This window comes from Octopus bimaculoides, chromosome 10 (assembly GCF_046866305.1).
Source record: "Octopus bimaculoides isolate indiv1 chromosome 10, ASM4686630v1, whole genome shotgun sequence".
In the NCBI taxonomy this organism is placed as follows: domain Eukaryota; kingdom Metazoa; phylum Mollusca; class Cephalopoda; order Octopoda; family Octopodidae; genus Octopus; species Octopus bimaculoides.
This window is the reverse complement of record NC_142937.1, coordinates 67,873,487-67,897,511: the sequence shown is the minus strand read 5'-3', so window position 1 is coordinate 67,897,511 and position 24,025 is coordinate 67,873,487. Positions and strand designations below refer to the sequence as shown.

At 35.9% G+C, this 24,025-nt stretch overlaps 1 protein-coding gene and 1 pseudogene across 3 annotated transcripts in view; both read right to left on the bottom strand.

Moving 5' to 3' along the window:
* The window catches only part of LOC106883815 (uncharacterized), a 1,126,149-nt gene that overhangs the window by 241,342 nt on the left and 860,782 nt on the right, over positions 1-24,025 (bottom strand). For all 3 annotated transcript variants that reach the window (XM_089358746.1, XM_089358744.1, XM_089358745.1), the window contains exon 6: positions 5,724-5,873. In XM_089358746.1, coding sequence (XP_089214872.1) covers positions 5,724-5,873 — 150 coding nt within the window. The remainder of the gene's footprint in view (positions 1-5,723; positions 5,874-24,025) is intronic.
* On the bottom strand, positions 2,768-2,922 carry LOC149133765 (5.8S ribosomal RNA; annotated as a pseudogene).

Genomic DNA, 24,025 nt, shown 5'->3' with positions numbered 1-24,025 from the left:
GGTGGTTGTGGTAGTGGTGGTGGTGGTGATGGTAGTGGTGGTGGTGTTCATGATGGTGGTAGTGATGATGTTAGTGGTCGTCGTGATGGTGATTAATGGTGGTAGTGTTAAAGGTGGTGGTGATGATGGTGGTGTTATGCTGTTGTGCTGCTCTTGGTGGCAGTGGTGCTGTCGTTGCTTCTACAGTTGTTGTTGTTGTTGTTGGTGGTGGTGGTTGTCTTCATCGTCGTCGTCGTCATGATGTGTAATGGCGGTAGTGATGGTAGTGGTGTTAGTCGTGATAGTATGCAGACTTTCACTACAATCAATAGACACATACAGAAGAAACCAATTCATCTCGATTTTCCATGTATAATTCGTGCATATTTTCTTTTTTAGACGTTTTCATGTTTGTTGTTAATCCTTTTGTTGTCGAATCTCAGCTGAGCCGTGATCGAGTAAGATATGTAATGGTATACGTTACAAATACCACCACCCTGTTTGTTCTCAGGAACAGCTAATAATGCAATATCCAATGTATCCTTCCTTTATATTCATTTACTTGTTTCAGTCTCTTGACTGCCACCAAGCTGGAGCACCGCCTCAAAGGGTTTTAGTCGAAGAAATCGACCCTAGGACTTATTCTTTGTAAGCCTAATGCTTATTCTATCCGTCTTTTGTCGAACAGTAAAGTTACAGGTACGTAAGCACATCAACATCGGTTGTCAAGCGATGGTTGGGGGACAAACACATACGCAAAGACTTGTACAAATAAACACACACACACACACACACACACACACACACACACACACACACACACACACACATATCTAATATAACAATAGCACTGAGAGAGCGCAAATCTCCGCCAAGGCAACACCAACGTCCTCTCAACAATGAGCCAGAGGTGATTTTTAAAATGAGAATATCTGAAATAAAATCGACTCCTCTCACAAACGAGAATACTAAAAATGAACCCGACCACTCTCAAAAATTAAGTTTAAATAAATACAGGTAAAATATTCCAAAATCCTTTTCCGATACCGGATCGATCTGTAAATCTAATCAGTTCGTGCCAGTCATGAGGCCAAACATCGCTGAAAGTGTCATCCGAATCCATCCAGCGGTTCTTGAGATATTTTGTCTAAAGACAAACAAACAAACAAATGCGACTCAAAACAATACCTCCGCCTTACCGAAGGCGGAGGTAATAAATGACAAAACAAATTTCTGTGTGTCGGTGTGTCATATTTTGACATCTCCCTTAACTATTCAGTGACACTTCTACTATTCCTCGTGCTGGGGTGAGAGTAATAGTAGTCATAGAGACGGTGAGGGCAGTGGTTAAGACAGACAGAGAGAGAGAGAAAGAAACAAAAATACAGGGAGAAAAGAGAGAAATTTAAGGAGAGCTCATGATGTTTTATTAAAAGTAGTAGTGCTGATGGTGGCAGTGGGAATAATAAGAAGAGCGAAAGAAAGAGTAGGAATGTGAAAGAAAGAGGGAGATGATGTACAACTTAGTTTAACCATGTCTCTTTGACAGAAATTCCTGTGGCCAACATACTGAACGTTATCATTTTTGTTTTACTTCTTGCTTTCTTTAATACACATACACACATATATATACACACACACACACGGGCATATATATAAAATACACTTTAATTGAAATAATGTCTCCCCAAAATTATATATATCTAATATGATAAATGTGAATGTCAGTGCGTCACACTTTTTCAACTTTAAAAAATCCTTTCTACTGGAAGCACAAGGACTCAAATTCTGAGGAAAGGGATTAAGGCGATTACGTTGACTCCAATACGTAACTGGTACTAATTTTATCGACTCCAAGAAGATGAAAGGCAAAGTCGACCTCGGCGGAAGTCGAACTGAAAACCTAACGGCGGACCAAATACCGCTAAGCATTTCGCTCGGCGTGCTAACGATTCTGCCAGCTCGCCACCTTAATATAATATAATATAATATAATATGATATAATATAATATAACATAATATAATATAATATAATATAATATAATATAATATAATATAATATAATATAATATAATATAATATAATATAATATAATAAATGTGAATATCAGTGTGTCAATGTGTCACACTTTTTCAATTTTATTTCTAGAGGCCGTAGCCCAACATACCATACCATTTGTTAATCAGGCTGACTTCGTGAGTAAATTAAAAACATTCCGGGCCGAATCCAGACTCAAAATGCTGAAATTTTGTATTCCAAAGTTTTCAATACTGTGATTGTTTTCGGGAATTTTTTTACGTGATTGTTTTCGGAAATTTTTTTACGTGACTTTTTGCGGCAAAAGATTTTGTACGATAACAATTTTTATAATCTAAAGGCCAACTCTGTGAGTAAATAAAAACATTCCGGGCCGAATCTGGACCTGCAATCCTGAAATTTTTGGATTCTTATGTTTTCATTACTGCAACTGTTTTCGGCGATTCTTTTTACGTGATTTTTTTTGCAACGAATATGATCATCTTCGGGATATGACTGGAGGAAGCAATTGCACCAAATTCTCCAAAACAAGTCAGATATTTGTTTGCAGACCTTCCCACTGGAGGTCAGTCGTTTAAAAGCTATATACGGTGGGCTTCTTTACAGTTTCTGTCTACCAAATCTACTCACAAGGGTTTGGTCGGCCCGAGGCTATAGTAGACGTCACTTGCCCAAGGTGTCAGGCTGAGACTGAGCGCAGAATTATGTGGCGGGAAAGCAAGCTCCTTACCACACAGCCACACCTGCGCCTATATAAATGAACGAACGGGGCCCCGGGACGATGGGATACCGGGGTCGCAATGTGTGTTCGAGGTGTCGAAGTTCACTGAGTCCTGCAATTCGCATCAGTTCACCCAGATAGCCGCGCTCTTCATCGTCGGAGGAGCTGAGTGATTGTTTTATTTATTAAAAACAATTAGTATGATTTGAGTGAGGCTGAACTAGGCTACTTGCCTAGTACTGGATATATCCTCGTTCTTATCCAGTTTTATTAATCTTGTATTCTAGAATACAAGCTTATTCTATTAGCTTCGGATCATATATTAATAGAATTTACTTGTTTAAAGAATGGTATTTCAATTTTGCGTTTGGTTGGCAAGACAAGCAAAGACAAACCGTCCTGAAGCTGACCTTGTGTAGAGAGGGCATGCTATTGAAGAGATCGTGAATGGCGATGAAAGGACTTTGACAAATTGATTGATGGACTAACCAAATGATTAAGCAAACTATAGATTAGTTTATTGGTTAAATAGTTGACCAATTGGCGAATAATAAACAAGTGAAATAAAACCAATATGCGTGTTTATTATTAGCATACGATTGGAACGTAATATTTTAACTGGTGAGCAGAGAAGGAATATCCACATAGTCCAAACCAAATACAGAGATGACAAGTTAAAACCTAGGCTAGAGCTGACAATGACATATAATCTTATTAATACAGATGAGACAACGTTGTTGTTTGACTCCAGAATCGTGATCATTCTTCTTCTTCTTCTTCTTCTTCTTCTTCTTCTTCTTCTTCTTCTTCTTCTTCTTCTTCTTCTTCTTCTTCTTCTTCTTCTTCTTCTTCTTCTTCTTCTTCTTCTTCTTCTTCTTCTTCTTCTTCTTCTTCTTCTTTTGCGATAGAGCGCCACGGTCCACCCATCTATGTCCTCTATTGAAATCTGGCGGAATTTGGGTTTAGCTCGCCGTCTTTCTGGACTTCAAATAAAACGTCTATCACATCTCAACACTAATAGGCGTCGATTAAATTGACCGCACATTTCCCTTCGAAAATTTAATCATTTGCTTATTTGAGAGACCCACCACTCTCTCCTCACCTATTCTTTCACTTCAACTTTATTTTTCCTTGTTATAAACTTTATTGAAGGCGGCAAACTGGCAGAATCGTTAGTACGCTGGACAAAATGCTTAACAGTATTTCGCCCATCGATCTGTTCCGAGTTCAATTCTGCCTAGGTTGATTTTGTCTTTTATCCTTTTGGGGTCGATAAATTAAGCAACCGTTAAACACTGGGATAGATATAATCGACTAGTCTCCGCCCTTAAAATTTAACGACTTGTGCCTTTAGTAGAAAGGATTATTATAAACATTATTATTTATTTGCTTTATATCTGCCCTTTTTCCTTACAAAATGCACACAAATAACAAAGCACCAGTGCTCATTTTATCTTTACTTACACATAAAATGTATATTTTAAACAAACTATGAAAACGCATAATAGCTGAGTCTGCTCGAATATGAGGTCTGCATATCACAACCAGGCTCAAATAGGACAATAAAGATTTGCTTTCCGTGTTTAAATACTGTGGATAAATATTAAAAATAAACAACTAAACAAGTTAATGCAGTAAACTCTGGGCATTACTAACACGAGTCTTACAACGCACATCCGGCAATTTAGCCGGTGTACATAGTCTATAAGTGACCAACATCACAATATTTCTCCTAAACAGGATACCAGTCCATTACATGGTTACTATTTACAGCTGAGTGAACTAAAGCAACATGTAATGAAGTGTTTTGCTTAAGAACACAACGTACCGCCCACTCCGACCATATTCTTGAGATTCTGAGTGCAACTATCTAAACACTTCATTATGCACTTTCACAATTATTGCTGTATTCAGATTATGATATTAATGCTGTATTTAGGTTATAATATTTCAGCTGGAGACTTGTACACTCAACTTGAAATTGCCCTAAAACTGAACATTAAATTTAGGATCTGCGAGAAGTCGATAAAAGATGTTTCGGTACCTCACTGAATGGAGTGTCAGAGATAAATTCTTCATTCAAGTCACCAAGAAATTCATTTTTCTTTTTTAGATTAAGCCCAAAGGCTTTGTTTATATGTGTTGAGATGATAGAATTTGGCATTAAAGGCTTTTTCTTCTCAATGGCAATTGTAGAAATGTGAAAATTTAGCGTCTAAGAAGTTTTTCAATGGCATTAGAAACGAGAAAGAAATAAAATGCCATCGATTACAAATTCATAACAGATTTGCAATCCTTGAATGTTCGTGAGTTTTCGTGCTCATCAAAATAAAATAACTCATCAGAAAATATTTTAGAGAATAAAAACAATCAGAAATGCAGTAGTCTTATCAAAATGGAGTTTGACAACAACATAAGCGATTCGATACACGAACATTGCATCACTCCATTAAAACTTCTCCAAACAGCGACTAATCGCTAAAATGAAATATGAGAATAATCAGTCTAAAAGAAAGACATGTCTATATTTGGTGCTCATCCAAGTAAAGGGTCTGAATAATCAACAATTTTCGATAAAGAAGATACCACTAACATGTTAAAGATGGCGCGATTCTAGTTAATATGATATTTGCAATCTGTATTTCTTTAGTTCATTTGTACGATCAGGCACATAGACTAAGTCAGTTAGAACTGTTTATGTCTGTTTAGGTGTTGTTCGTATTTATGTAGTCAATATTTATAACAGTTGTTTACATATACAACAGCTACACTTCGTCTGTCCAGTCAATATCTAACTAACGATAGAGAAAATCAGAAAACGTCTGCTTTCAGTCAAATTTAAGTCTCCGTCTATATTTATTTAATGTATTTACCTTCCGTCTCTCTCTGTCAGAAATATAAAGTAAAAACTGAGCAAGTTACTTGAACTTACGAAAAGACGAACAAGTTTTGAAAAACAGAATTGGTGGGAGTGTTAAGGACTTACCTGAAAAGGAAGGATCTGATTTTTTTATCCAGTTTGACATACGCCGAAGTAACATTCATGCCAGCTTTCAATTGAAATGTTAGTGATTTCTTCGTCATAATATACCGCTCGTTGCTCTGGTAGTTTAGCACCTCGATGTCGCAGACGACCCTATTTGTCAGGGTAAAATATAAAATTCATTTTGAAAACAGAATATTTTCTTTTGTGTACGTCTAACAGTAATTATCAGCATTATTATGTGCAGAGATTATGGTACAGGACTAATTAGCATAGTCTTCAGGATAAACGTAGACTTGTCACCATTTAAAAAAATATGATGACGGCAGAAATATTTCTAGAAACTTTGAAAGTTGACAGACTCATCGGTTATTGACTGTTGAATACACACACACACACACACACACACACACACACACACACACACACACACACACACACACACAAATATACACTCAAATACACTCACATATACACATGAACATGCGCATGTGTATATATGTATACACGCAATACCCACACAAATGTATGTAAGTATATGAATATATTTGTAAATGTATATACTTATATAATATATATACACGCAGAATAAACACACATCTATGCATGTTTATATATATATATATATATATATATATATATATAGTTGAAATTTACAGACAACAAAAGACGAAGACAGGCGAAAGAACAAGAAGCAGGTGTATTAGTTTAACGCTCGGAAAAAATGGAAAAGTCTTTGACGTTTTGAGCCTGCGCTCCTCGACTGAAAGGACTAAGAGGAAAAAACATTGGCGAGAGAAAAAACCGTTGCTTCATCAGAAAAGGACTGGTTCGAAATCTGCAGATTCCGGTCTTAATTCTCCGTCAGTATATATGTTTTCACCATAAAAATCTATGGATGATTTAGCGAATCGCTAATGTGTATACAGAAAATTAATATAGAGAGTAATTTGAAATATTTTACCAAAAAGGAAAACTAATAGATGTTACTGAATATGACTAGGGTGTTAAAAACCCCTACATTGCTAGAAATAAGTGCTAAAATGCTCTAATGCTGTAATCATCAATAAGGACTGGATCGACTTCAGCAGATTCCCGACTTAATTTTCCGTCAGTATATGTTTTCACCATAAAAGTTTATAGATGATTTAGCGAATGGTTATTGTATGTACAACAATTTCCCGTTGCCTCATCAGTAAGGACAGGCTCGACTGATGAAACTACGGAAATTGCCGAAACTGACCGGTCAGTATAGGGAATTCTCGCTCGGTGTCTTCGGGCGATTATAGTCCCTGTCAGTATAGTATATACGTATACGCTTATGTGCTTTGACTCCAGCATTAGGGTAACTAGCTCTTTTCTCTAGCTCTTTTTTGGTATAACATTGAACACTGCTGTCTATATTATATATATATATACTCTCACACACGCGTAAACATACACAGGGACACTTACATACGCAAATGTCATACATATGTATGTGCTTGTAGGCATGTTTGTATATGTGCTTTAGGTATATGTCTCTTCATTTCAATGTCATTCCTGATTGTATTTATAGTTGCATAGGCTTCTTCCGTTGAAGAAGGTGCGTATCATCTTGGCCAAATACAATTTTCTGTGGCCTTATGTTGCTCCATACCATGTGAATTAAATTTAGCCGGTAGAAACTATAGAAGCTCGTTAGGTGAATTGTATCCGTAATAAGGGTACTGCCTTCTAATGCACTTTCACTCTGATGAAATATATTAAGGTTACCATGAGTCTCAAAAATACTTAGCCACCAACGCGTTGATTCATGAGGAGGTAACTCACATGGTCATATGACAGAGGTCCAGTGAAAGAGCGGCGCTTAAACGGAATAAAGAATCTTCTTTCAAAAGCCTGACAATGAATGTAGCAGTCGCTAGAATTCGATCATCATGTGTTTAGTCGAACAAATCGCGCCCAGTACTTATTTATATGCCTGGCACTTATTTTATCGGTTCCTTTTACTGAACCATTAGGTTAGCAGCACTTAAACAAATACTGGTTGTCAATCGATGGTGGGAGGCAAACACAAACACATATGAAAATACACGCACTCGCATGTGCTAGGAAGCTTACTTTCGAAATACATGATTCCGGCTTCAGTTCCACTGCGCGGCACCTTAGAAAGTCTCTTCTACTATAAACTCGAGCCGATCAAAGCCTTGTGCATTTGGTAGACGGAAACTGTAGATATATATATATATATATATATATATATATATATATTGTGTCTGTGTCTATCCCTCTCCCCATCACCATTTGACAACTGGCGTGGGCGTGCTTACGTCCCTGTAACTTAGCGGGTGGATAAAATAAGCACTAGGTTTCAAAAAATACGCCCTGGGTTCGATTTGTTTCACTAAAACCCTTCAAGGTTGTACTCTAGCATGGCTGCGATCAAATGACTGAAAGAAGTAAAAGCATATAAGCATGTGTGTGTGAGTGTGTGTGTGTGTGTGTGTGTGTGTGCGTGTGTGTGTGTGTGTGTGTGTGTGTGTGTGTGTGTGTGTGTAAGTTGAACTTCCACCCAGTTTCTCTCCACCAAATTCATTCACAAGGTATTTGTCGGCCAGAAGCTACAGTAGAAAACAACTGACGTAAGTGCCACGAAGTGGGACTGAACCCGAAAGAACTTGTTTGCAAAGCGATCTTTTTTACCACACAACCATGAATACACCTATAATCATATCAAAAAGGGTTAGTAATCTCGGTTTAAAATCCTAATCACAGTTAAGTATAAACATTTTCAAATAAACTCTAACCCTAAAATCTAAATATCTACAGTTCACAACGAATAGATCCCGAGTTGATCCAAGTACGATTCAGTTACATATACCCTCGTTTAATACGAGTGTTCTCTTTTTAAAAACACGTCGTGTTAAATGAATCGACTATGAACTAATAACAGAATATATGGGAAAATAGGTTTTGTTTCGAGACCCCAGACGACGCTTTGTGTATGGTCACTGACGCAACTTTTTGCGGTCCCAGCAGAATCTTTGACTGAGTGTCAACCTGTGTTATCACAGAAGAATTTGAGATGAGCGTAACATGTAACAAATCAGTATAGGGTTTTATATCGGATCAGCGATAAATGGATCCGCGATATACCAGGGTAGATGTACTTCGAAATACGTTTAATAGTTATGTGATGTATTATGACTTCAAGTTTGTAATGTAATACCGCACTTGAAATTACTTATTTAGTACGTCTAGAAGAGATACCTTAATGATGCATCTTGGAGTTAGATTTTTAATTAATAACACTGTAAACCAAAACTCCGAACTGCCATCCTGTATCACTGATGCTCAGCGCATGAAAGAATTAACCAGTTTAACACTCACAATACAAACGATAAAAAGCAGCAGTAACAGCATTAACCATTATCCCCAACGGCAACAGCAACAAGTGCTACGAATACAATTATTATTATTATTATTATTATTATTATTATTATTATTATTATTATTATTTTTATTTTTATTATTATTATTATTATTATTATTATTATTACTACTACTACTACTACTACTACTACTACTACTACTACTACTACTACTACTACTACTACTGCTACTATTACTATTGGTACTACAAAAGCAATGCTGTAAGAAGCAGCTAATCACAAAAGCAAATAGTGTCCTCTGGAAGCAGAGTGTAAACAGATTAATTTTTAATCCACAAGATCAACAGTGAATACAGAAGAAATCAATCAAACTATATTAACAACCATAAAACCAGTTTGCAATTACAACTTCAGAAACAACAACAATAATAGCAATTGCGCCAGCAACTATCAGAATCAAACAGAAAAAAGCAAATCTATACAATTAAATACAAATTATTGTAGTAGAAGACACTTGTCCAGGGTGCTGCGCTCTGGGGCAGTGGAACTGGCTGCGCCAAACCAATAGAAATTTGAAGGACGAAAGAGTGGGACTAGATCTGCACAAATCCACACGATAAGAATAAACTCTTGCTACCTTGTGGGGTAATGTATTAAGTGTTTACAAAATGACTAAGGGAGTAAGTCCCTACTGGAAATCCGGATGGAGAGCCCGAAGGTAGATATATAAGGTTTTTCTTAAACAATATTCGGTACACTTGTGGCTCCATGTATTGACCTTTTTTTTCATTATGATGTATCCATGAATGGAGGAGGGCTGATAGTGTACTTAACGGCTAGGTAAAAGCTTCTGGGAACTGCAAAGATGGTTAAGTTACTGTCTCTGCAATACCGTCGAGTAAGATGGTATTTTTTTGCTGTTTAATTCATGGCCAGTTGTATAAACACAAGTGTTTTATATATCTAGCCCGTTGTATTCAGGACGTTAGCAATGTTATTATGGGTATTTAATGAGTGAAAATTTTGGTGATACTAGCGCCCTATGAAAAAAAAAGACAAAAATAAAAAAAACGATTCTATTAATTTCATTCAAACTGTAATTATCGTAACTATAAGAGAAGTCCCACTTCAAAAAAGTTTTAACTTATACACCTCAGATGATGTCATACTGATGATTTCTAAAAAGAATGAAATGGTGCTATACATAATTACCTAAGATGAGAAATTTTAATTCCTTCATAACAAGTAAGAAGACAAGATGAAATAATCATATTTTGTATCTCTCTTTCGTTATTCAATAATTTCAAATACTAATCTCTAATCTCACTAAGTATTATGAAGAAATTATTATTTTCCTTGTGCTAACATTCTGCCAAGGAAATCCAGAAGTTCGACAAAAGAAGCATTTCTGAAGAACTCAATGCGGGTGTAACACTTTTAGCATTTGCTGAATGTCTGTCTTTCACCTCAGTAGACTGACAAACAGATGTCAGGAGATGAAATATAGTATGATAAAATTAGATAAATGTTGGTTATTCACTTCCAAGGAATATTTCACATTAGTAGTTAGTTCTTCATATAAGAAAACAACAAGTATGAAATAGTATCGTTGATATAATACCAAGTAAACGAGTAATAATAATGATGAGGATCATGATGAAATTAATAAAGATAAGAATAACAGCGATACTGCTGCTGCTGCTGATGATCATCATCATCATGATAGCCATAACGACGACGTTAACAGTGGTAACAATAACAAGACTAAGAAGAAAAAGAAAGGAAAGAGGTGGAGTAGTAGTAGTAGTAGTAGTAGTAGTAGTAGTAGTTGGGAGGGCGGAGGAGGAGGAGGGGAGAAAAGAAGAAAAGGAAGAGTAGAAGAAAAGGAAGAGGAGAAGAAAAAGAGTAGATGGGAGAGTGGAATAAGAAGAGGAGGAAGTGGGGGGGAGAGAAGGAGAAGACTGAGTAGAAGCAGAAATGAAGAAGAAAGCGCTGACGTCTGTTTATGGGAGGCATGGCAGACGAACTATAAAGCAATAACAGGCCTAGTGGCGCCCTCTTTCGTGCCATAAATTTCCATTATATTTACGAAATAAATATAAAAGTTTCCACAGTCGCTTCGATTTGCTACACTCTGTTATGATGATTGTGTCAAAGCGCCTTGTGAAAACTATGGCAGTTTAGAGTTGAATTTCTTTAACAGTTGTAAATTTTACATGTTACAATTCGTGATATTTCCTAACAAAAGATTGTATCAAGCTTTCATTTTATTTTCAATTGATGTTGTTTTAGTTCTCTTTTAGCTTTGGGGATCTCCCATTGCACAAAGTAAGATTTGCTCAACGCAAACGGCTCGTGACCTCTATAGAATAAACCGATCGAGTATTTTGAATCTATAACCGAGCGAACAAACATGTCTTTTGTAGGAGAGAATATATATATATGAATATATATGTGTGTGTGTGTGTGTGTGTGTGTGTGTGTGTGTGTGTGTGTGTGTGTGTGTGTGCGCGCGTGTGTGTGTGTCTGTATACATACAATATGTGTGTGAGGGGTAACGACTTTATCTACCACTCTGTATGCATGTATGTATGTATCTATGCATGTATGTACGTATGTATCATGTATGTATGTAAGCGTGCACGTATTTGGGGGGGGGGTGCGTGCGTGTAAGACGGTGAGCTGGCAGAAACGTTAGCACGCCGGGCGAAATGCTTAGCGGTATATCGTCTGTCTTTACGTTCTGAGTTCAAATTCCGCCTAGGTCAACTTTGCCTTACATTATTTCGGGGTCGATAAATTAAGTACCAGATGCGTACTGGGGTCGATCTAATTCACTAGTCCACTCCTCCAAAAATGTCGGGCTTTGTGCCTAGAGTAGAAAAGAATGTGTGTGTGTGTGTGTGTGTGTGTGTGTGTGTGTATTCATACATAGGTATACATTAAAACACGTGCACTTATTTATACATATCCATATTTATACAAAAAATGGATGGATGGATGGACCGACGGATGTATGCGTATATGTATTCATACATGTATACAAATTGGTATGTGTACATAAACATGGGCACGCAATCAAGTGTACATATATGTGCATATAAATGCGCTTTGGATGGGTTTAAATTATTTACCTTCGATTCACATTTGATATGAACATATTTGAAATTACTTTTGTTTGTCGCAGTTAAAAATCAACCAGAAATACATAGATACTATTACATCTACACATATTAAATAACGTACGAGTTATAAAATGTCTTTGGAGATGAATAAAAAAATATATGATGTGAGATGGATTGGCAGAACTGCAAGGACGGCGAACAAGCTACCCCGCAGTGTTTGTTTCGGCTCCTTGAGTCCTGAGTTCAAATCCTGCCATGTTCTACTTCAGTGGTAAACTTAACCAGTAGCTCGGTTCAACAGCTCAACCCCCTAGCACGTTGGATGTTGTAAGCCGAATCGTTGCAAACATTTGGCTCGTGTTTCTGGTTTGAGGATTCCATACTCTCTTCATCTCATGAGTCTCGGACGCCCGTTGAAAGATGACAGACATTGAACACCTCACCCGTTTTTTATAAAATAAAAATAGCTTCGATCTCGAAACGACGTCGTTGCGAAGCGAAATTTGTACACCCAAGCAGTCAAACCTGAACCCATAACTAGAAATCAAAAACCTAAAGAATACGGATGGATATTAAAAATATATCTGCAGATATACGATTTCTGTTTTTGTATTCTGTTCGCTACCGCTATGATCGTTGTTGCATCTGCGGTTACTGCTGCCGGTGGCCTTGTTCATAATTCAGCAATCAAACAATAGATGTATATATTAAACTACATTATAGTATTTATACATGTTTTTATCGAATCATTAAAATTTGAGAATTTGAGAATTGTAGCCATCCACTTATATGCAAATAGATTATCAGTCTGAGAGAGTCTTAGTAATAATTATTAGTAATGTAAGGGGAGACGGTTTCCTTACATAAATAGCAAAATCAAAACTTTGGGGAACGGGAACAATCGATTATATCGACCAATACGACATGACTGGTACCCCATTAATTGATTCCAGAAAGACGAAAGTCAGGCTGAGTCTATTATTAGAGGGATTTGAACTGACAGCATAAAAATACGCAACAATATATCGTAAAGTGTTATCTCCGACATGCTTTACCAATGCTGCAAAGCCCGGCCAGTTTCTTGTCTCACTGTAAGAAGAAATTAAAAGGGAAATTACGAAAGAATTTTTTCCAGGAAATTCAAACCTGCTCGACTAATTGAAATGTGTTCTCTTAACAACAACATATATATTACATAAAGTGTTGAAACTTTAAACTGTACATTGTCTCTAAACTACAGATTCGTTACGCACCCACTATGCATTTTAATCATTTCGAATGTTATCTGAATAAATGTTCTATTCTTCCTCCATTACATTTGCTTATCGTTTTTGGAATTTGAATAAATTGTACCTGTTTTCAGACATATATAGAAGTACGACGTAGAAAAAAAACAAAAGGCGAACGAAATTATGACAACCCAATTATTTTCATCGCAACAGCTGTATGTCGCGTTTTCATGCTTGTGTAAATGATAACCATCATAGAATTAATATTTAGATACAGTAACAACAGCCAGAATGTTAACAAGTTTACAATAAGAGCGCCAATACAAACAGTTATAGAATGAGCAATGGGAAAACAATAACTAATCTAGCGAGAGAGTTCATAGATAGTTAGTATGTCTGATTTTGTATCGTCGAATCTCATTTATCAAGCTTCTGACCGTTTAAAAATATTAATTACATAATGATGCACGGATTTATCGTAAATATGTTCCTGTCCATTTGAACATTAGTGGTATTCACTGCGGGATTTTTTGTCCTGGAGAACAACGCTACCTACAGAATTTGTTTGGAAAAGCACACCAAGCTCCAAATTATGCACCGCTGTTCCACCTTAATTTTTTTTCTTCAGTTGTAGACACTGCTTCGAGCCTTCTGGGCGAGACAGGAACTTTTGTTCCTATATATAAATCATCAAACAATTCGTTAACTGTTATTTTCTGAAACTTGCCAAACTGCTATTGATTCAGCATAAGCATATGAAACGGCAAGGATAAAAACATCCATGTGTACATTTGTTTTTAGGGCACACCCTGCGCGATTTTTGCGCCCTAGCACAACTCCCATTCGACAATGTGCAAGAAAAAATAAGACACTAAGCTTCAAATGATAGCAGATTCTGAGACATAAGAGTTTTGCATTTTTTCACCTATTCATTGATAAACATTATTTTTATTGAGGTGTCAAACATTTGGGCAGTTTGCTGCATTACAATATGCTAAAAAAAAAAAATTAAACATGGTGTTATACAGATTCAAATTTTGGATCATTCATGTTTTTTGATCGGAGACATAGATTTGCTGACACCTGTTATCCAGCCATGTAAGCAACAACAAATCATTGACAACCACTATAACAAAGGTGATTGGGGACATTACAACAGCAATACATCGATAATAGTAATAGTATTAAACATCAACAAACACACGAAACACATTATTCATAATATCATCTTTTGGAAATTAAAAAATCCTATAATATTAAGTGCGATGTCTTGATGGCCATGGTTTTCCGAAAGGCGACCGCTTGTAATAGAAGCGAGATGACTTCAACTTTGAGTCAAAATAGAATTTTTACGCATTTTATTCCCCAGAAACAGTATTAACATAGGCACAAGGCATGGGTGTGTTTTTAGACATCTCATTTTGCAACCACATAGTTTCGTGTTCAGTCCCACTGCGTAGCATCTTGGGCAAATTTATTCTGCAGACGTGAGCCAACCAATAACTTATACGTTACTTTGGCCGACGAGAATTGAGTGGAAGTCTGTCATATATTAAACATGTGTGTGTGTGTGTGCGTGCGTGTGTGCGTGTGTGCGTGTGTGTGCGCGTGTGTGCGTATGTTTGTGTCTATGTGTGCGTGTGTATGTGCCTTTGGGTGTGTGGGTCTGTGTTTGTGTTTTTGCCTTCGACTGCATATCAACTGGTATTGGTCCGCTTAAATACACTTATAGAATAAATGTCAGACTTAAAAACACAAAATTAAGTACTAGTGTTCATTTGTTCAAGTAAATTCTTCAAGTGATGGCCTACGATTGCCGCAGTTCAGTGACTGAAACAAGTAAAAGACGAAAGTTAAAAGAATATGGATAATACCAGTAATAACAACGTCACCCAAGAAAAGTCAATTAGGGATCCGAGAAACCAAATTAAGGATTGTCTGTGTAATGAATGGCTAGATTTGCAAATGATATCAACCAAATTTTCTTTCAATTGTATCCAACCGTCTTAAAAGGTATTAGTTATTGTAGTTTTAGATGTACACAACTTGAAAAATAAAAGCAGATGTAATGAGCGCGGCTGTAAGGATTTAGATTATCACTTTGCTTCATTAGGGATAATGGGCGATGCAACAAGAGACAGAATATTTACTAAATTTGATACAGCTGCCGTTGTTACTACTACTACTACTACTACTACTACTACTACTACTACTACTACTACTACTACTATTAATAATAATAATAATAATAATAATAATAATAATAATGATGATGATGATGATGATGATGATGATGATGATGATGATGATATAAACAAGATGATACCTCACTACATCTCTATTCCAGCATAACTGATTCGATGGTTGTTAAAGTACAGTCGAAGTAAACATAAAAAAAGAGGAAAAACAAAAATCATTGGGAAAATAAAATATAGCCAAAATAATTAATTAATTACTTAGGTAATTAATCGATTAATTAGTGAAAGCATAAATTGCCTTTATCACCATAAAATGGAAAATATCATAATTTTGATATCCTAATATTTTCCTTGTAAAAAAAGAAGAGAAAATACCACATGTTGTTTTTCTTTTACAAAAGAGAGATTTTATAAAATTTAATTGAACTTATTAACCTATGTTGATAACCTGGCCTATCAGGGTTTGGACAGACAGGATTGAGTTATACCCCACAATTAGTAATTATGATAAAGAATAGCGGAAAGCGGATGGAAGAAGCCTGTTAGTATGCTTTCAAATCATTAACTTCCTTTCGGTGTTGGATAATAAATCATAGAAGCGGGGAGTAGTGAGAGTTGTATGTTTAATAAATCACAATATGCACGGTGAACGCCAAGAATACAAACAAAGACTTTGTATTTCTATTGATTCTTAATACTTTCCAGAAGATTCGAACAAAAATATGTTAATCGCTGTTGGGTTTTGTCACACGAGAACAAACTTATTCACTAGTACAAGAAATTCTGGGAAAGCCGGTTTTTCGACGTCGATATATCACTCATCAACAAAAAGTTTCCTCTGAGGAATAAATCTAACAAGAGCCGATGGTCTTGTTTATGACTTTAGAAACAAAACTCTTTGCTGATCTGTGCTGATATCTGCCAACCGAAAATAAACCATCGTTTGGAGAGTGAACAGTGTGAATCAAACTGACGATATACATATATATTTTTAGAACGAATTCTTGATTTACCGAAAATATTGCTGCTTCTAGAGAATGTGACATAAATGGCAATTGGAAATCAAGATTAGCTTCGTATGAGAAGCGGAAATCTCAAGAATCAAGAATTCTCCAAAGTTGACATAACATTAAAGAAAAGTACAGTGTTATTCTATAAACAAAAGAAGAAAGTCGTGAATACATTCTTCCATCTCAAATGACGTCATCAGCAACGAGAGTTTTCCAACCTAATCTCCACTACATAAAAGACTTAAACTTATACAAAAGGAGTAAAATACATTTATGGCGTAGGTAACTTATATAATTTAAAGAAAAGCGATCTAGTCTGGAGGGTTATGTATTTTCTAAACCTGTTACTAAATTACGGTATTTCTGAAAGTGAGATGGCACAAGAGACAGGGGACTTCGTTAAAGGGACGCCGGTTTATCCTCAATGTTTATATCCGATGGCAGCAAACATAGCTGAAAGATGTAAGCATACGTGAGCACACACACACATACGAAATACCGTATTCGTTGTAGGTCTTGATAGTATTCAGGAAAAACCGGATATGCTGCGTTAACCTATAGGGATCAGTACGACCAATATAGGGCTATTATATAATACAAAGTGCACAACATTTGTTACAGGAAAATATGAAGTATGATTTTAGTATTCTTTTATTTTATCTGTTACACATGTTTGTGCAATCCTTCATCGACGATGGCAAATTATAAACGTGCATTTGATCATACGGAATCCGTCGTGGGACAGGGTTGAAATATCGCTATCGATGTAAGAACCTACCTCGAGAAGGTTTGAGTGAACAGGTGAGTCAGACGATGAGGTTCAAATGAATGCCCACCGCATCAATCTGATATCACACCACCAGAACTTTTATGGGGATATTTAGAACACAAATTTATGCCACAAAACTGGCTACAGACGACGAATTGAAGACAGGCATTGAACGAGAATGCACACAAAATCAACGAAATGTTTCTTGATGTTTCTATTCCATTGGTTCATCTTATCAGTAGTGACTGAGCCATATTGGTCATCATTTTCAAATCAACCGTTCATGAAAAATTAAATTCAGAGTGTAGATTCTATCAAATTTGAAAAGGGAATGCTTTTTAATAAACATTGACCTTATAATCATTCAATGTACATATGCATGCTTTGAGACATCAAGTATTATATATATATATATATATATATATATATATATATATGCATGCATATGTGTATACATATATGTATGTATACGTGCAAATAGATAGATATATACATATAATAATACATATACAAACATATGCATATATATATATATATATACAAATACATAACGTATATTTATATTTACACAGTACACACATGCACACTCGTGTATATACATACATACATACATACAAACATTTTTTTAGTTATGTACATCCAAAAACACACAACTTTGATGAACCGATGAGAGTATATATTGCCTAACAGTTCAATCTGATTGGATAATTCCCACGTACAGGAAGCAAAAAAAAAATCAAAATCCTTATAAAATAAGAGTAAAAGAAATATAAATACAATCAAAAATAGCAACAAACAAACAGGATTATCTACCACCAAAGATAGCGACGTGAGAAAATATGTTGGCAGATATAGGAATCAGTAAAATCCGTATGCAAATGTTTACCAAATATGCCAAATCTACATCTATTTCTATCACAGCAAAATCCAATGAATGTTATATTCGGTTATTGGAAATGCTTCATCGATTGTTGCTTGAACCTAATCGATGTCACGCATGCGCATGCGTATCTATATTTGTTGCTGAATATACGTGTTTCAATATACGTATGCGTTTGTCTTCTTCATTTGCATACATGTATATAAGAGGAAGATAGGTTTGTGTTTATCTTCAAATATTTGTGTTTAAATATCTCTCTATATTATTATATATTGCATGTTTGTCTATCGTTTCTGAGCGTGGATTTTTCGTAATTTTTCTAAAATGTACGTGCGGTGGATATGGTTGTTTGAATGTAATCAGATATTTGTGGGTTGCATGTTTGAATGTACATGTGTTTAAATATCTGAATACGCTTTGCATGTTTTCACACAGTTGCATGTGTATGTATGCGTGTATATTATATGTGTATGTGTTTGTCTGTCTGTGTGCATATATATATATATTATATATTCATGTATGTGTGATTGTGTGTGTATCATTATTGCGTGTTTGTCTGAGCTGGAGTTTAAAAGCATATGTGTTCGTTGTTATTTTCACATGATCAGGTGTTTATATAACAGTCTGTTTAAATACACATATGAGGTTCGTGAGTCGTTGAATATGAGAAGTAATCTGTTTGTGAGATCATATATATGCGTATATCTGTTTGCAGCAAGTATATAGTTCATTATTTTTATACGCATTCGAACAGAACAGGTTTTATATACGTGCGCAGTGGAGTTCCGATTTATGTTTAGTTGTGATTTAATTCATTTATTTGTTCTTTATTTTCGTGTGACTACGATTGAAGACAGTATATTGGAAAAGAAGAATTTCATAATCCTAACGTAAGAAGAGAAATATATGACCACCATGTTCTGAAGTATGATTTTTCACATCATGCTTTCGACGCTGTTTTGTATTAAGTTTGAATTCGAATAATATTATTTCTCTTGGTATAAGAATTAATATCGCAATATCCCTTCTACTACTATCTGCTAAATTACTGCTTTAGGCTTATCCAGTTCATCCATTCCGTTTCTCCGTCCACTATTCCAAGGAATTCCCTGTGGGTAGAGTCCTCAGGTACTTCCTCCATAGGGACCTAACAGAAACAATCGTCATCACTCTTTCTGGCTGGATTGCCAAGAGTGGCCGTCTAAGACTATGAATATCATCCAACCAACTTATTCTATTCTATCCTTAGGTCTCCTGCCAGTTGGCTCCCCTTGAACAATCCATCTTGCGATCTTTTCCTGCGATATTCTAATCACATCTCCGGAGTACCGGAATTGTGACTTTCAATGCGGTGAAATAACGGCTTAATGCGGAGTTCCTCCTTGATCTCTGTTCAGTAATAGAAGCATAATTAAGTTACAGATTAATCAGCATGAGTTGGTGGCACCTGGAGCTCGACTGTTTTACTGAATGGTGTATACCACTACATAGAAGAACCATTTATACTGCTGCTTTGGCTCAATGCCGATCTATGGATGTAAAGGAAATATGAGATCAGAACTAATGTGGCCTGTCACACATAATTAACTCTATGCTGATGTATTTAATGCAGTAGGCTTAACCCAATGGCGTACCGTGGATTTTTGCCGCACTGTGCGGGAGCCAAATTCGTAGGTTGCTTCCTTAGACGTATAATTGCTTCAATTAATGCACACGCACTTATATAAAGGGCGGCTCACCCCAAACACCCAACACTATGTCACTTCTCCAACCACCACAAATACAATAACTTATTAAAATTACATTCGCAGCGAAAAGAAAAATCACTACCTTAATGATTAATTTGGGTCAAGAAAGGAGAGGAATTGATTTGAATGGAATTATGTAGTGGGAAGCGGGCATGAACTTTAAAAGTGGTAGAACAATTTCGGACACGTTTCGGTGTTATTAGATTTCTTCGGTGAATCAGAGTTACTAATATTTACCAAAGCCTAACCAGACACAGACAAAATTTGTGCGCTATTAAACATTGACATGCATGCAAATAAAAATTATAACTGAAATTAAAATACACGAACGCGTCCTCTGCGTAGAAAACTGGTGTTAACACACTTTAGAGAAACAAACAATTTAGGCTTAACATTACATTCGGATTGAGCAGGAGAAAATTGCCATTATCGATATAATGAATTCTAGTAAAAAATGCCATTGGGATAAATCTTGGTGTAAACACATTAACTCAATAAGATTAGACAGGTAAAGATGGTTGACAGAAATATGACCAGATATGTCAGAAATACTACTAGATATGTCAGAAATGCCAAAAGGTGCATGAACTCAAGATAGGATGAACAAGCAATCTATAATAGGAAGCGGAGTCTGGCAAATACCTGAAATCAAAGTTCGAGTGAAGAGTACTGTCAGGTGGTAATATAGAGTGATGAAGATCTCTAAATTCAAGTCATTGCCTCCCTTTCTCACAGTTAATACATTTTGTTGGAAAGGATTAACAGCTGAAATAGACTGATATTAAACAGATGCGTTTCATAATTTCTGGTTGATTCATCTTTTTATAGCATGTGAAACTCTTTACCTTACTCAAAATGTAGGACTGTTACAGTTTAAATTCTGTTCACCCGAAACTAACTCAGGCGCTGTACTTTTGTATAATGTGTTATTCTCATGCAATTTCGATTTACTGCGCAATTATCTTCAAATCCTTTATTGATGTGGACATGCCCCACGGGTAAACCCTCATGCATAAGTAGCTGATAACGCGCCCCATGTGGTTTTTCTTGAGGTAATGAGTCGTTTAAAATATCTTAACATAGATTACAAAAGCTCACACTCTAAATCAAATCGATAGCTATCACACATGTGTACATACGGACACATGTGCACCTACACACAGAGAAGATAATATATATATATATATATATATATATATATATATATATATATATATATTATTTATGCGCCCTTGTAAAGCCTAGCCAGGCTCATGGGCCCGGTTGCTATGGCGTATGTGTTCCCCACCAGCTGGACGGGACACCATTCCATCGCAGCGTTACTCAAGAAACAGGAAGAAAGAGTGAGTTAAAGTTGGCGGGAAAGAGTACAACAAGGGTCACCACCACCCGCTGCCGGAGCCTCGTGGACCTTTAGGTGTCCGGTCTGGGAATCGAAAATGCGATCCTCCGACCGCGAGTCCGCTGCCCTAACCACTGGGCCATTGCGCCTCCACCATATATATATATATATATATATATATATTTATATATATTATCCACTGCGTATGCCGGTGATGTTGCAACATTCGTCTGTCTACTATCTTACATATACATACATGCATGCTCATATACATATTAATTCATATGTTAATTTAGAATGAAATGTGGGTGGAATTCGCAACTGAATTATAAACATATTATAAGAGTGATTGATTTAGAAAATATCTCCATAGAATAGATTACTCTAAATAATAAAATAACTGTTCAATTCCAGTGTTATTATCACTTAAGCGTTTAAATTGTTCTTCTCATACCAATCGTTGTCTCACAGAATTACTTTGGTAATTCCCTACAGATGTTTGTTTCTGAAAGCAAACCAATTTTGAGGCTAAAATTGAATTGAGGCATCTTCAGGGGATAAGCGAGGGAAGAATAAGATATAAAATTAGTACCGTAATTTTAGAGGCCATCCTGTGTCAGTCGCCCCTGTAAGGTCATAATAATACACACATGCATCTGTGTTGTGTGTATTAGTTTATGTGTATGTTTCTTTTACACATAATTCGTTGCAACTTGCAATTCATTTGTCTTGTTGTCTATAAATGTTTGCCGATTTTATATTTTCGTACTATTTTTACTTTAGTAACATGGAGAATATAAAACGTGTTATTTACTGTATAGTATTATGTAGAATAGAATAAAAAACGTTCTTTTTGTAAACCATTATATGGGGTGGTGCTACTGATACATAAGGATACACTATAATTTGCCTAAAAGAAGGCTATTTGATTAATTGATAGGTATTCACTACAACTATTGGCTTAGAAACGCTTTAACAATTTTCTATTGTTTTGTTAAGGTTATTTCTACAGAAGTTATAGCCAGCACTGATTTTTTGCTACAACGGTTCATATCGAGATGACAGATGTAAACAAACAATGAGATCGAATACAAAAATGGGTAATGAGTATATATACCATATTTAGGAGGTTTTACCCCTTCATCAGCATCCACCCAAACCCACTCTCGCCTCCAAACACTGCTTATATAGCCACCACATGCAGCTGTATTAAGTTATTGGCTATACCAATTTACATAGACGTATTTCTGGGGCTGTTATGTAAACATTAATGTCATGTAGGTACGTGGTATTTCTTTATGCAACCATAACATACTATAAAGTATATCAAATGCTCTTATAAGTCAACACCACTTAATAAACACTGCTATCGCAGTAGGTCGTGGTGCTGACTTATAAAAACACTTAATATATTTATAATAAATATTATGGTTGCATAACGAAATACCACGTACCTACAGGTCATTAACTCTTCTATTAATTTTCATCTTCTGTCAATACAATACAATCACCGCAGTCTTTCTCTCTGGTTCACTGGGTACAAAGATCTCCCCTTCTTTGATCTAGTTAGCTGTCCTCTTCAACCCAAACAAGTCGACACACATCTCTATCTTCTCGTGATTGAATTTCTTACATTTCGTTCGTCTCTTACATTCTTATATCTTTTACATTTCTTTCATTTCTTACATTTCTTTCGTATGCTTAAACATATTTGGTCATTCCTCCTGAGAGCTACAGGCCCCGGAATTACCATTCTAGTAGAGATGTAAACCTGCAGGTGGGTACATGAAGTTAAGCAACGTGTTGAAGTGAAAAAATATTTGGAATTTGAAGTACTAAAAGGTAATGCATGAAGGTAAGTTACTAGAATCTGAGAGAAAAATCTGTCAAAATAGCACAAGGTTTTAGAATAAGAGCAATTTGAGGAGCAAGAACCTACAACATTTTTATTCAGTTAATGGCATAGAATAAGAAGATATGGCTAAGAGATTGGCACATTATAGGAAAAACTAACGGTCCCAATTATGAACGTAGCATACGAATTAAATGATAAAATGAGTTACAGAAAGGGACGGTGAATTGTAAACGTTAACCGACTTCGGTTAAGGCCTTCACCCCTTAAACGGGTGTTGAAATCAATAATATACAGGGTGCAGAAGATAGTGAACTTCTTCCCCCAAGTCTCCAACTGTACCACCTCTCAGTACACAATAGGCAACAATTTCGCCGTGAGGAAATATGCTACAATGATATTATTGTATTTCTTAATGTATTTCTTTTAAAACGTTTTTTATGTATACATACTGTTTTTTCATATAGCAAAAATCTATATCCATTTATAGAAAGGTTACAATGTTTTCACGTTTTTTCCTTTCGTGTTTTTGGAAACTATTATGTCTGAACTCATTCTATTTTATAACATGGGAGACTACAAGAAAGTAGGTTTCCCGTTTCTGAATTCTGCAATATGACAAAACTTTCAAGAATGCTATGTGACCGAAGCGCAACAGGCATCTATAATCTAGGGCGGTTTTCACATCATCTTTGTAGAATCTCATGTGAAACCCACCTGAAATATATTCCGGTTCTAATGAAGAAGGACAATCTTTGTTATGCAGTCTCCGCTGCGT